Source organism: Lemur catta, chromosome 11, assembly GCF_020740605.2.
Source record: "Lemur catta isolate mLemCat1 chromosome 11, mLemCat1.pri, whole genome shotgun sequence".
NCBI classification, from domain to species: Eukaryota; Metazoa; Chordata; class Mammalia; order Primates; family Lemuridae; genus Lemur; species Lemur catta.
Window position 1 is genome coordinate 65,702,013 of NC_059138.1, and position 13,378 is coordinate 65,715,390.

The 13,378-nt window shown below is 31.1% G+C and overlaps 1 protein-coding gene across 2 annotated transcripts in view; it reads right to left on the reverse strand.

Moving 5' to 3' along the window:
- SNX13 (sorting nexin 13) overlaps positions 1 to 13,378 on the reverse strand; it is a 138,476-nt gene that overhangs the window by 28,094 nt on the left and 97,004 nt on the right. For both annotated transcript variants that reach the window (XM_045565359.1, XM_045565360.1), the window contains 3 exons: positions 10,001 to 10,038; positions 5,875 to 5,944; positions 1,531 to 1,670 (listed from right to left, as the gene is read on the reverse strand). In XM_045565359.1, coding sequence (XP_045421315.1) covers positions 1,531 to 1,670; positions 5,875 to 5,944; positions 10,001 to 10,038 — 248 coding nt within the window. The remainder of the gene's footprint in view (positions 1 to 1,530; positions 1,671 to 5,874; positions 5,945 to 10,000; positions 10,039 to 13,378) is intronic.

The following is a 13,378-nucleotide window of genomic DNA, read 5'->3' on the forward strand; positions in this document are numbered from 1 at the left end:
GTCCACTTTACCAACATTGAGTCATTTGAAAAGGAACTGTGCCACATCAATTTCATTTCATTTTTGGTGCTGTACTGAAAAGGGAAATTTGTGCATGAACTGTCCTCCTAAAAAAGTTTTATTTTAAAGCATGTTCTTCCCTTATATTTGTCAATATGTAAACATAATGTTTACAGTCCTATCTAGAACATTTAAATTAGGCAATGATTATTCTTCTTAATACTAGAAACAAAATTACAACTATTCGAACAAAGAAAATCTTGTATTAAACCAAATTCCCATTAATTGCCAAGTAAATAAAACTACTCTTACCAATCCAAATTATTTTTTAAATTATCATGTTTGGTTAAAGTGTAAGGATGGGAAGAAAGAGATATATGAGCTATATGCTTTTAAAACAGTATCAAATAGGGTATATTTGAAAAAGTAAAGCAATTATTTCTTCATTGTGGCGCAGAAAATTCTTTTACCGCTGCAAACAAATCAAGCTAAACATGAAGAAAAGATCTATTCAACACAAGAACAGACATGTCCACAGTTATTAATTTCCTTATGAACAAAATTCAAAATAGTCCTTTTAATAAGGGCTTCAGAAGTCAACACTAACCTTTTGTATTTAATCACTTTTAAGCTATTAATAGTTTATCTCACTCTATCCATAAAATATTTTAATGAGATCATGGCGCCAACCATATTTTTTCCACTATTTTAAGTGAAAAGGATATTTTCTAATTTTCAAAGTAGTATAATGTCATTTCCAAGCTATAGCGCAATCTGATGTTACCTTTAAATATTATTTTTATTGGCTTAATACCAATTGTGTATCTAAAAATCTTGAATAATTCAAATACTTTCAAGAGTTAAAATAAATGTCATATATCACCTATTCTAATTCATCTTGTGATATCTGTTTCTAAGAAGATAAAATATTTAATTAAAAATATTAGGACAGGGAAATAATTTCTTTACATTTGTTATCTTTAGGGGTCCTTACAGTTACTTCTATAAAACAACAGGGTTGTATTCAGAAGAATTAAAACCATTATTTGGTAAATATTGTGGTTCAAAATAAAGCAACGGATCAAAGATTTAACTGTTACTGTTGGATGAGGCTGCCATTTAAAATAACTACGCTTAGTTTTGAATTATACCTCTAAAAATAAAGGCACAAAATGCCTTACAGCAATTCTCATCCCAACTTCAAACCAAACCCAAATATCTTTGTAAAGCACAACAGACACAGACACAAATTTAAGAATCAGAAATATGCATTCATTTTAATTTTCCAAGGTATATCATTGATGTTTTATCACTAGTCCACAATGGTCAGGACTGGTTATAGTTCTCAACATTTAATATTTTGGTTAAATGCTCAAAATCATTCTAAGATTTATGCTGATTACATAAAAAATGCTTACCTTATTTTCTTTCATTAGCTTTGGTCAATATCTGAACATCCTCAGAACTATTTGGAATCAAAATGAAATAAAAAAATAATGTAAAGTATGCAAGTTTTAAAAATCTCATTACCTGTTCGGTGATTCTCATGTGGAAGTCATGAAAGTCACTGTAACGACGATAGGTCTTCCACATCTCCTCACTGTTCAGACTGCGCCGGTGTACAGTGATGGCATATAGTGCATACGTCTTGCCATGATCATTACAAACGCCTGCCACAGCATATGGGTCATAGTCAGCATATACTAGTCATTTAAAATAAAATGAAGAGGAACAAAAGACACAAAAAGGAGGAAGGTGAAGAGCAAAAACAAAAAAGACAACATGAAATGAAGAAGAATCTGAAATGACAGACTGACACAAAAGGATGTCATGAAAAGATAAAATAGATCTCCATCTTCTATACTCATACCCATAAGGTATTACATACGATGGCTATAATACAAAATAAACTACAAGTTTATGATGACACTACCAACCAAAAAGTGATGTCTACTATGGATTCTCTCTCATCTCAAAGAGCTGTCATTAGTGATGCTATCACAGCACCACCTCAGAAGGTAACATTATAATCTCTTAAATAGAAGAAAAATTACACAAAAAATAACCTTTTGTACTAGCTTTCACTATTCAGTTGTATTTGAATTAAAATCTTTTCAATTAGACAGCAAAACCCATAGGATAAAGTTTACCTTCTGGAAACTCTCTTTCTTTGATAATATTCAACAATTTTAAAATGTAGTTTATTCTGGAGATCTTTTTTTATTTAGAAGTATTTTCCTACTGATTTGCCACAGATCATCCAAGTAAGGTAATTTTTAAAATCAAAGTTTGTTTCCATTTTATATTAACCTTAAGGAGATGGACTTTGAATCATTTTCTTTAATTTTTCTTCTGATTTTGTCGTTTTTTAAAAAGAATCCTAAGGACAATCATGATTTTCCATTTCTTCATCTCTCTGTGCTCTATTCTATTCTAGGTTCAAGTCTCCACAAGTTTACTGAGTGTCCTCTCATCTGTATCTGGTCTATTTTTTAAATCCATCCTCTGACTTTAATTTTAATCACTGTATTTTTTGATTTCTAGAATTTCATTTGGTTCTTTTTTCATATTGATTATTCTTAGGACTTATCTCTGTGAATATTTTTAACATACTTATCTTAAAGTCTACTAAGATTGCCATCTCCAAGATCTCAGGACACAAATCATCTCATTTTCTGAGTCTGCTGACTCTCCCTTATTGTGGTTCATTATTTCTTCCTGTGGCTTTTAATTGCTTTTTGTAAGCTCATTTTCAGCAGGTGTTGCTTCTCCCTGGCTGTTCTGAGTGCTATGGGCAATGGAGGCATTCACACTGAGCAGTGTCACCACTTTAACTGCTGGTTTCAACGGTTCAGAAATAATTTTAATATTAACTCTCAGGCTTGAAACCCTGTGGTATACAATTACTTGAGGACAACTAAATCCAGAGACACCCATGTTGGGATTCAAGCTGAGCTTTCAATTTCTTGTGAGTGAAAGATATCATTTCTAACCATGATCTTGACAGTTCTTATCCTTTCTGCTGAAGGCAAGCTAAGTTTTCCTAGTTCTTCTTTCACATCAAGCTGCCTTTTGTGGCTCTGGGCTTTACATAAAGGACTCGGTCCCAGCTTCCCACAGCCTTGGCCCATTCTGCCTCTTCTAAATTTTACAGCATGAAAATGCTATCCAAATCAAGACAGCAGTCTTTATGTTACTATAAGCCCCTTGCTTCAACACGTCTTCACTTCCCTGAATTTGTTTTTCCTCATAGTCTGTGGGACTGTAGGTATTCACCTTTGGCTATTTTTCTAATATTATTTTCAGCCTTTCTATGTGTGGGAGACAGGATTTCCCACAGCAGTTTAGACTACCATACTAACCAGAAGTCTAAAATTGACTCTCTAATAAATAATGGATAACACTGATCCATAATTGTGAATAAACATGCTCAAATTTTGGAGCTAAATATTTTGCTATTTTGTATATAATTGGGCAAAGGAAGGTTTGCATGATTTCTTCATAAATTACTTCAATAACATAAAAGCTAGAAATCAGTATTGACAAGAGTAGTTGGACAGAAACTTCTCTCAGGCTTTCATGAAAATTTTCTAAGATATGCACTTTCTTCTTGAAAGTGTTTTTTATTCTCTTTCCATCTAATATCACTATTTCTAATTAGGCAAAATACGAGACTAGGAATAGACTCCAGTCATCTTGCTCTACACAGAGGCTTTAATTGTAGGTAACACTATTATTCACATTCACCTCACCCAGTCAACTTTCTCTCACAGAGCTATGCATATTAAACAACACACCACTTTTTCATCAAGTTAGAAAACCACCATTTCTCATGCAGTTAGAATGGCAACAAGGTAATGCTTTATCAGTTGTATCTAAGATAGGTTTGGGAAAGGAAGACAGAAAGCAGAGGCCAATTAGACAGCTAACCATAACCAATTAAGAATTAACATGAGCAAGGAGAATAGCAAGGAACAAGAAAAGGAGAGAAGAGAGTAACATAAGAAAATATCCTAAAAAAGAATAATCAGGACTTGTGACAAATTGACAGGCATGGAGATCACCCAAGGTGCATTCACAATAGGAATAATGAGGCCATTATACGAGAAATGCAGAAGACAGAAAGGTAATTTGATTTAAAAGAAGATAACCAAAGGTTACATATATTGATTTTGAGAAGATGGTGATATAGCCAGAAGATTTTGTTTTCATTAGGTCAATGCTACCCATAGCAGGTAATCTGCAAACTATTTCTTACTAATTCATAATTAGATAAAGAACTAGCATCAGAATGTAAATCAACCTTATCACTAATCACATTATTTAATTTAGCCAGTATTTTTTAAAAGCAAGATTTCTCAATGAAGGAAACAAAACACATTAGAGTCTACAGACCACTCTTTGAGTAGCACTGTACTAGACTGTAAGTTCATTCTTCCTATAACAGAAATGTGAAAGATAGAGGACCCAGAATCAAAGAGACTTTGGAGTCCAATTGGTAAAATACATATTTATTGAACAAACATTTATATATGATGCCTATCATGTATAATTACTAATGCAGTTAGTTAATCCCATAACAACACTATGAGTCGTTATATAAACTTGCTCAAGTTCACCCGACTATCAAGTGGCAGAGCTGGAGTTTGAGCCCAAGCAATTCAGTCAAAAAGTTGTACACTTAACCATTATACTATGTTGTCTCTTCAATATCCCCTACATAAGTCCGTCTGACAGAAATAATTTATTAAAAATGTCTAGCATAGTGCTTCTATACATTTTAAGAAGCTAAAAAATACTTGTTGAATAAATGAACAAATAGACAAAGCAGCTGGAAAATCTCAAGCCTCAGATATGAGAAAGATTGGCATTAGAAATACAGACATGAGTGTCTTCCTCTAGATGGAAGGAAAAAAATGGAATAATCGTATCAAAAGCTAGAAAGAAAAGCAACAAGACCTCTAGTTTTATTGACAACAGTTTTATGTAATGATCTTTAAGCAGAGTAATCTATGCACCAACTATTTGTAAAAGATAAAGCAATAACAGTATCATAAATTATAGATAACTTATTCTAGAAATCTGCCAGGAACAGAATGCAAATTGAGGCTCCAGCTCCAGTGAGAAGCAAAAGAAAACAAAGAACTTAAAAAAGATGCAAATTAATATCTTCTAAACTACACTTATACTATAAAATCTCTCCAGTATCTGAAATGTAAGCATTGAATTGAGGTATATACCTCAGTATGTTTATACTATAGTGTGTAAAATGGCAAACACACTCCTATATTGTAAGAATAATGAGAGGCCAGATAAGAAAACTATCATTATTTAATATTCATTAGTATTATTTAATAATTCAAAGGTAATGATGAAAATTCATTATTTTTTTCTTATTCTGCACATATACTGACTGATCACAATGCCTTAGAGGTTTGTCACCCCAGTCATGCATTTCTTGAATTTCTGCAAACTTCTATACTCAGGGGCTTCATTTGCCCCACTTATCTAGACTGACTTTGCATGTATGAAAACAAATATTGAACCGAGGTCTCCCCCAAAAACAATTTTATAAGAATTATGCAGACAATTAACAACTAGACTCAAACACAGAGGAAAAGAATGGTTATACAGTTTATGTGAGAACTGACAAAATGGTTAGAATGTAAGCATTTTCTTTAATAGTCAATACCTCAGAGAAAGGAAATATCCAAATACATAAGCAAATAAACATCATAGAATTTAATGAAGAATAAGATGCAGGAAAAAAAAAGAAACTTAAAAAAATGGTTTATAAAAATAAATGTGGAAAATAATTTAGGGATACAGTAATCAATAGTTTTAAAGTAATAATTATACAACAGAGTCTCTTACCAGTATCTGAAATATAGGCATGAAGTTGTACTGAGTCATCAGAAGATACATTTGAAAGGTCATCTAATGACTGAGAAAAAAATCAGGAAACAAATTTTTAATTTTATAGAAAAAAGAAAGAATTCTATGTCAAATATGTATTACTCATCTTCACTGCAATGCAAACTTTATATTACTTGTATGTCCCCTCATTCCCTCCACACACAATAATCCTCTCCATTTATACTAACAGGAGAAAAGCCAAAATTAAGGAACTATCAATATGAAACAAAATAATTTAGTAATAGACTTAATACATGAGATTATTTCTTCCTTCACTGCTTCTCCATATGTTAGCTATTATGATTATTTATTAAATGAAATGAATCCATAGATTATGATAAACTTTAAATAATTAATTTTCAAAAGTAATTCTACAAACAAAAATTATTATTGACTGACCCAAGACCAATCTTTTATAACTATGGCCTTTGGGTCTAAATTTTAAAAATGTTTTTGCCACATACATATATACCCATGCATATAGAGAATAGAACATAATCATAAAATGAAGGCAGACTGTACAGAAAAAGAGTTAACATGGCAGCCTAGAAGTGCTTTCCCTAGAAAGGATAGCTGACAAGGTTCTCCCTTGGATGGAATCTGGGAACTTAAAGTTAGCATTCTCTAACCGATACGAGTAGTTTACTGTACTTAAACTATCCATAAAAAACTATGTTTATGCTGAACACCTGCCTTCCTTCTGGGATTTGGTATATGCTATGTAAGCTGCCTCCAATAAAAAACTTGCACACTTAATCTTCAATGAGTTTTCCTTGTGGCAACATTTCACATGTGTTGTCACAAATCATTGGTGGGGGAATTAAGCACGTTTTGTGTGACTCCCGTGGGAGAGCACTCTTGGAAGCTTGTGCCTAGTTTCTTTTGGACTTTGCCTTATATACCTTTTCCCTTTGCTGATACTGGTTTTTCTCCTTTCACTATAATAAATCCTAGCCACGAGTATGACTATGCTTAGTCCTGTGAGCCTTCTTAGCAAATCATTGAAAGTGGGAGAGCACTTGCAGACACAACACATATAATGCAGAGACTTTTTCACATGTTCATATTATTCATACTTCATATATTCGTATTATATAATTCAGACATATTTCACACTTTAAAAACCATAGGATCTGAATAAGCTTTCAAGTTCTAATGTGAGATTAGCAATTATTATTAAAAGAGTTATCTAAATTACTTAAAGACAGCCATCTATATATATATGACATAAAGCCATTTAAATTAAGACAATTGCATTGAAAGAAGAAAGCCAAAAACATAACTACTGAAGACTGATCATTAAGAGAAGCAAAATGTGATAACTCCACAGATAATCCACAGGACTTCCCTAGTCAAGTGAAGTGGAAGAATCATTACATTAAATTAGGTCTAGTCCAGGCTCTACCACTGAGACCTTAAGAGACTTTAGTCATATCAACTACTCTCATATTTCAGTTTCCCCAATGGTAAAATGGTGTTAACATCTATCTGCTCTACATTTCTGTCAGGACACAATGTAAATGAAAATACTTTGAAAAGAAATAGAATGCAATTATTTTTAAGTGCTCATGTGACCTTTAATAAAACATTTTGACAGAAGCAGCAGAACCTTCAATATTATTATGTGAAAGAAGCCTCAGTGGAATGGAATATTTCATCAAATTTATATTATCTACTATAACTTCTTCCAATTATAAGCTAGTACAGGGAACAAAAAATAATTTTTAAAAATACAGTATTAATATAATGGTAATCTTCCTTTGTAGGTAACATTTAAAAAGCTACTCAATTTAAACATGTTAGCATTTATGCAATCTAAAAGTTGTTAAAAGACTTTGTAGATAAATGTCTTTTTTACCACATTTAACATATGTAATTAACAAATATTATTTTCATTACATATGAAGAAAAATCTGATGGAAAAGTCACGTAAACATTACAGTTACAATGCACAAGCAGACTATAAAGTTATAATTGGTTAAAAAAATTAACTACAGAAAAACATCTGATTTAGAAACTAAGTATTGATTAGTAAAAGAAAACTGTGATTTCAAAACAAGTGCATTAATGCTATACTGAAATAAAACCCAATTTGCAAAGTAGTCCTTAAAACTGTTAAGGTCCTTGCAAGAAAAAGTGTTTCTTAACATTACACTAACACAAAAACTGAAAATTCAAATTTAGTATGATAGCTCATCAACACAACTTCAATGGCACCATTAGAAATGCTTATAATTTACGTGCTAATCTCAATCGCAAAATGAGTAAAACATCAAACACATTAAGCATCTTCTTTGCCTAGTATATTGGAATAAACTATCATGATCTAGTTTATAATCTTAAATCATTTTTAAAATTCAGCTATTCATTAAAATTTGTCTGTGTATTAAAAAAAAGAATAAGAAAAGTTCCAGCCACTTAAAAGCTTGAATTTAACAGATTTATAGGAATAAGAAAATACTGCAAGTCACTGACCTCAAGTGTCACCATTTTTTTGATCCAGAGACTGTTCTGGTTTATATTACTTTGTGACAAAAGGAGTTCTTTTATTTGAAAAAATATTTATTCCAGATATGGAATAAAGAAAAAAACTTTTTTTAACTAGTGTTTAAACACTTGTATAAGCCTTACAAATGTGAATACTAGTAAATTTCCAACCAAGGAAAAGTTTCATCACATTTGGAAATTTTTTCTGTATCATGAACATCATACTTCCTTCAATGCTCTAGAAACAATTCCTGTTTGTTATAAGGCTCTGAACTATAAAGAGTAAATGGTAATGATACCAAATGATTTAGGAAAACAACATTTTAAAAGTTACAAAATATCTGACATAATGCTATGGTTGATTTGCTTTAGTGTTTTGTTAAAGATTATACTTTGTATAGTAATAGAACATTTAATAAGTAAGGTTATTTTAGAAACGGTAGATTAGTATAATTGACAATATAACACAATAGATCTTTAAACCATTTAGCTTTTACAAAAAGTTTAAAAGAAAAAGTAATGCAGGTGGGAAGAAAAGCAAAACAACAAGCCCCCACACATCTTGCCACCCATACCCCATACCTTACCCCACCAAACTTTGGACTGAAACCTTCACAGAACACTTAATATTTCTTCCTAACAGCATTTTAGGAAATAAGTTATTCAATGTCAAGGCTGGATATATAAGAGAACTAAAATGTTCATTATTTTACACTACACCCTGAATATATGAAATGCCAATGACAGTTTATATGGTAAAAACACATCATTCTTAAACCTCTAAGCATAAGACGTAGTTGCTATAAAACTCTCTAAGCTTAAAAACACTTTTTTATAATGACCTGAATTTGTTTTACTATAGATTTTAAGAAACTTCTAGAAGTTTTTAGTTATACTAACTAGTTTTATATTTCTTTTCTAAATACAAGAGGAAAAAAAACTGATTCTAATGTAAACATTTATGTGTCACAAATTAACTGCATATCACAGCATTAACCATAGTCATTTAAACATACTAAATATTGGAATTGAAAATAATAAAATCAATTTCTTTATAAAACGTAACTGCAATTATGCAGGTATGACCTAAGCCCAGAGGTTGGTGAACGTTACAAACAAACAGTTAGATAGCAGCAATCAGTTCTAATGTTTAGTAGACTAGTGACCATAGCTAACAACAACATATTGTATATTTCAAAGTAGATAGAGGAAAGGACTTGAAATGTTCCTAACACATAGAAATGATAAATACTCAATTTGATGGCTATCCTAAATACCCTGACTTGATCATTACTCATTTTATGCATGTAACAAATACTCACACATACCCCATAAATATGTAAAATATTATGTATCAATAAAACAAAAAATAAAATTACCACTAAAAAATAAATAAAAATGAACCATCATTTTTAAGTTCAGGATTTTATATCCCTTACGTGTGAACTTAGCATTACTTTAAAAGCATAATAACTTCTTACAATACTAAAGGATGATTTGGTGGATTCTAATATATCATTTAATTACATACACGGCTCAGCCTTTTACAATATTTTCAAGTCACTTTAATAATTAAAGTTCCCATAATAGTACTTACCAAATTTATGCTTCCTGTAGGAGACCCATTAAAAGATTCTGTAGGGGGGAAATTCAACTTAGTATACAGTACAAAACTTTAAAATGGTTGCTTTATCTAAGGTTCAAACACCAAGAATGAAAGTCACATAAACCAAGACATAACAGAACAGTAAAGAAAAATTGTGGAATACTTCCAAAAACCTGACCCCTTAAGTCCCATGGTTTTCTAAGCCAGGCATCTTAGTGAAAATATATATGTACCTGACAGCTGGCCAAAAACCAAAAAGGCATTAATGTTCAGGGGAGTATTTTTATTCTCATAGCAACACATTAAGTTGCTTAATACAATGTAAGCATGAGGAAAACACTGCAGAGCAAAGCCCATTAGGAAACATCAGCACTATTTTGTTATTTCTGTCTCACTGGATAAGAAATATTACAAGTAAAATTAGTCTTTAGTGTGAGGCATAGATTGATTTTTAATGTATCTATTAAGTCCACTTATTTCGGTAGATTTGGCTTAAAAACACTGGAAGTCTAGATTCTTAATCAATATATAACTCACAGACCAAAAGACACTTAAAACACATGCAATGACATTTAACTAAAAAGCAACTAGGAAAAACTAACTTTTAAAATTAATGTTAGAGAATGAGTCAATTATAGATTATTAAAATTAATGTCAAATAATCTTCTTTTCCCTTGGGGTTTTATTACATACATAAGCAAATTAAGTTACCAATTAAGGTATCCTTTTATTAAACACAAATCTATGGTAAAGCAAAATTCACATATACTTTAAAGTTAATGTATGGTTAGGAGATTATTTATGAATTTGGTTCTCTAAACGGATCTTCAAAAACCAAGACTGTATTACTTCTACAAAGAGGCAGCCAGTATTGCCTTGCAACTTTACTCTAAATGCCCAAGAACATTTCTTGAGTCCTTAGACCTTTGGTCACAAAAGGTAAACAGGAAATTTCACCTAGGATTACCCTTTGGTTATAATTAAATGGTGATAATTAAAATGAGTAAATAAATAGTTCTCTATCCTCTTCAATCCTATGCCTCCTACTGCTTCTGTAGTCTGCCTACCTCTTAAAACTTCCCACCAAAGTCAAGTTAAAAGGAGAATTCAGGAGCAAATTAAGGCATAGTTTTGTGGTCAATAATAAGAAAATCCAGAAATATAGTCTAAAATCAATCTTGTTCCACATTTAATCAAGAATTTGATAACTGTCTATAAATATTAGAAAACGAAAGCATTTTTTGACACAGTGAAAAAATGTGATTGAGATCAAAATTTAAAAAGGAAAGCATAATTCAAATATTTTTAAGATTGTGACACCTTGTTTTAATAAGGCGGAAAATATCTACTAGGGGAATATATCTACTTATAAAATAATTTAAAGCTTAAGTAACTAAAGAAAGCAAAAAGAGAAAGAGAAGGAAGAAAGGAGAGGAGAAGAGAGTGCATGCACAAGCAAGCCTTCCAGCTAAACTATCTACCTATTGTGAAGTTTGGTTAAATAGGAATGAAATGTCTTCCCCAGAAAAGAGAAACCACCATAAGATACAGTACTATTACACATGATAGGATTTGGCCCATTAATATTAGGCTCAATAGCAGACTGCCTTTTTTTTTTTAAAATCAGCTACACATTAATCCCTGTATTAAAGAATGATTTCAGAATGTCTAAAAAGTAGTCAAAATTTCAGAATGTTTAAAAAATAAATCAATGTAGTGTTGAGAAGCTTCATTTTAAAAGTCAGAAATCTAATTTATAACAAAAAATGTGGTGAACGCCCATTTTTGATCAAATAATCTTACAAAAAGAAGTAAATCATAAGCATTACTATCTGAAAAAAGTGTACCAATGGCCTAAAACTTAAACACTGACAAAAACAGCAAAGTTGACAGCTATTTTTAATAGTAATGTTTCATGTTATAACTATCAATCCACATACTTTTTTCCAATGGTTTCATAAAAGGGATAGATGATTTCTCAGTATAAAATTTATAAAAACTCATCAATTAGGAAACAGAACTGTAGAAAGCATGTTCTAGAAAGACAATAAGCTATGTGAGTATATACTTTCAAACTATAATCAATGATTCTAACGCGAGGGGTTACTCAAATGACTGACAAATAAGAGAAGCATATTTACTTTAGGTCAAAACCAGTTCCAGAAAAAAAAAATTAATGTACTTCATGCTTTAATTAATGTACAGTATGAAGTGTTGGGAAGTTTGAGATTGCTTATAGTTTGCTTCTGATAGTTGCATAGAAGAAGATGGATTAGGTGGAAAGCTATGAATGAAAGCTAAAAGTCAATTTAAAAGATTTTGGAAGAGTTCCTAAGTTATAAGATCAAACACTAATCCCACAAAATATATTGCTTACTATCACCATTTTACATTACTTAGAGGCCCACACAATTAGTTGGTTATGACTCAATGTATCTTCTTTCAATCTGAGTCATATACCAAATCCATTTCACAAATACTAAGAAATTGCTAAAATAGACAAAAGTAACATAAACAACAAACATTTTTAGGTTGGGGTTACTTGACACAGAGTTGCTATTGCCAATTTCATAGCAGCTCTATAAAAGAATATTTTCAACAGATGGGAAATACAGATACATTACATAATAAACTACAGGAAAATTAAATTTTACTATTCAGCTCCCAAAGAAGTATTCTTTAAAAAAAAAAAAAAAAAAACTTCCTTAATTATCCATCAAATTCAGTCAATAGATTATTCCAATTTTACAAATAAACCTGAAAGAGTATTAATTAAAAACCCAAAGTATCAGATAATCAATATAAAAGTTATTAAAATTTAAGTATAAACTTCTATATAGGTTTCTTAGATTATTTAAAAAATAATACCTCACTAGTGTAGACAGAGGGACAGGACATGGAAGAGAGGTGAGGCTGGGAATCTTCCATAATAGAAATATTTTTAAAAGCAGTGCTCCCTACCTAACAGATCTATCACCATCCCCAAACGGTCCTGACCATAAATGGTTATAACTAAAGCACCTTCTTAAAATAATTACTTAAACCTTTCTCATTTACTTTGTATTTACCTTGCTCATTTGCTTACTAGAACATAAGAGAAAGTTCATCAAATCCTAGGTATTTAATTAGAGTTTAATAAATACTTCTGGATTGAATCACAAGTAAAATGATCATTGGGCCTAAGAATTTGGAGACTTGTGTTCTAAGGGCTGTCTCTCCCAATATTCTTATATCTGACTTACTATTTACTAATAAAAAACCTATATTTGTGCTTTAGGTTATAAATAATTTTTATACGCATAATTCCACTTAAATCTGACAATGACTCTGAGGTAAGATATTATGATGAGAACATTATTCCAGATTTAC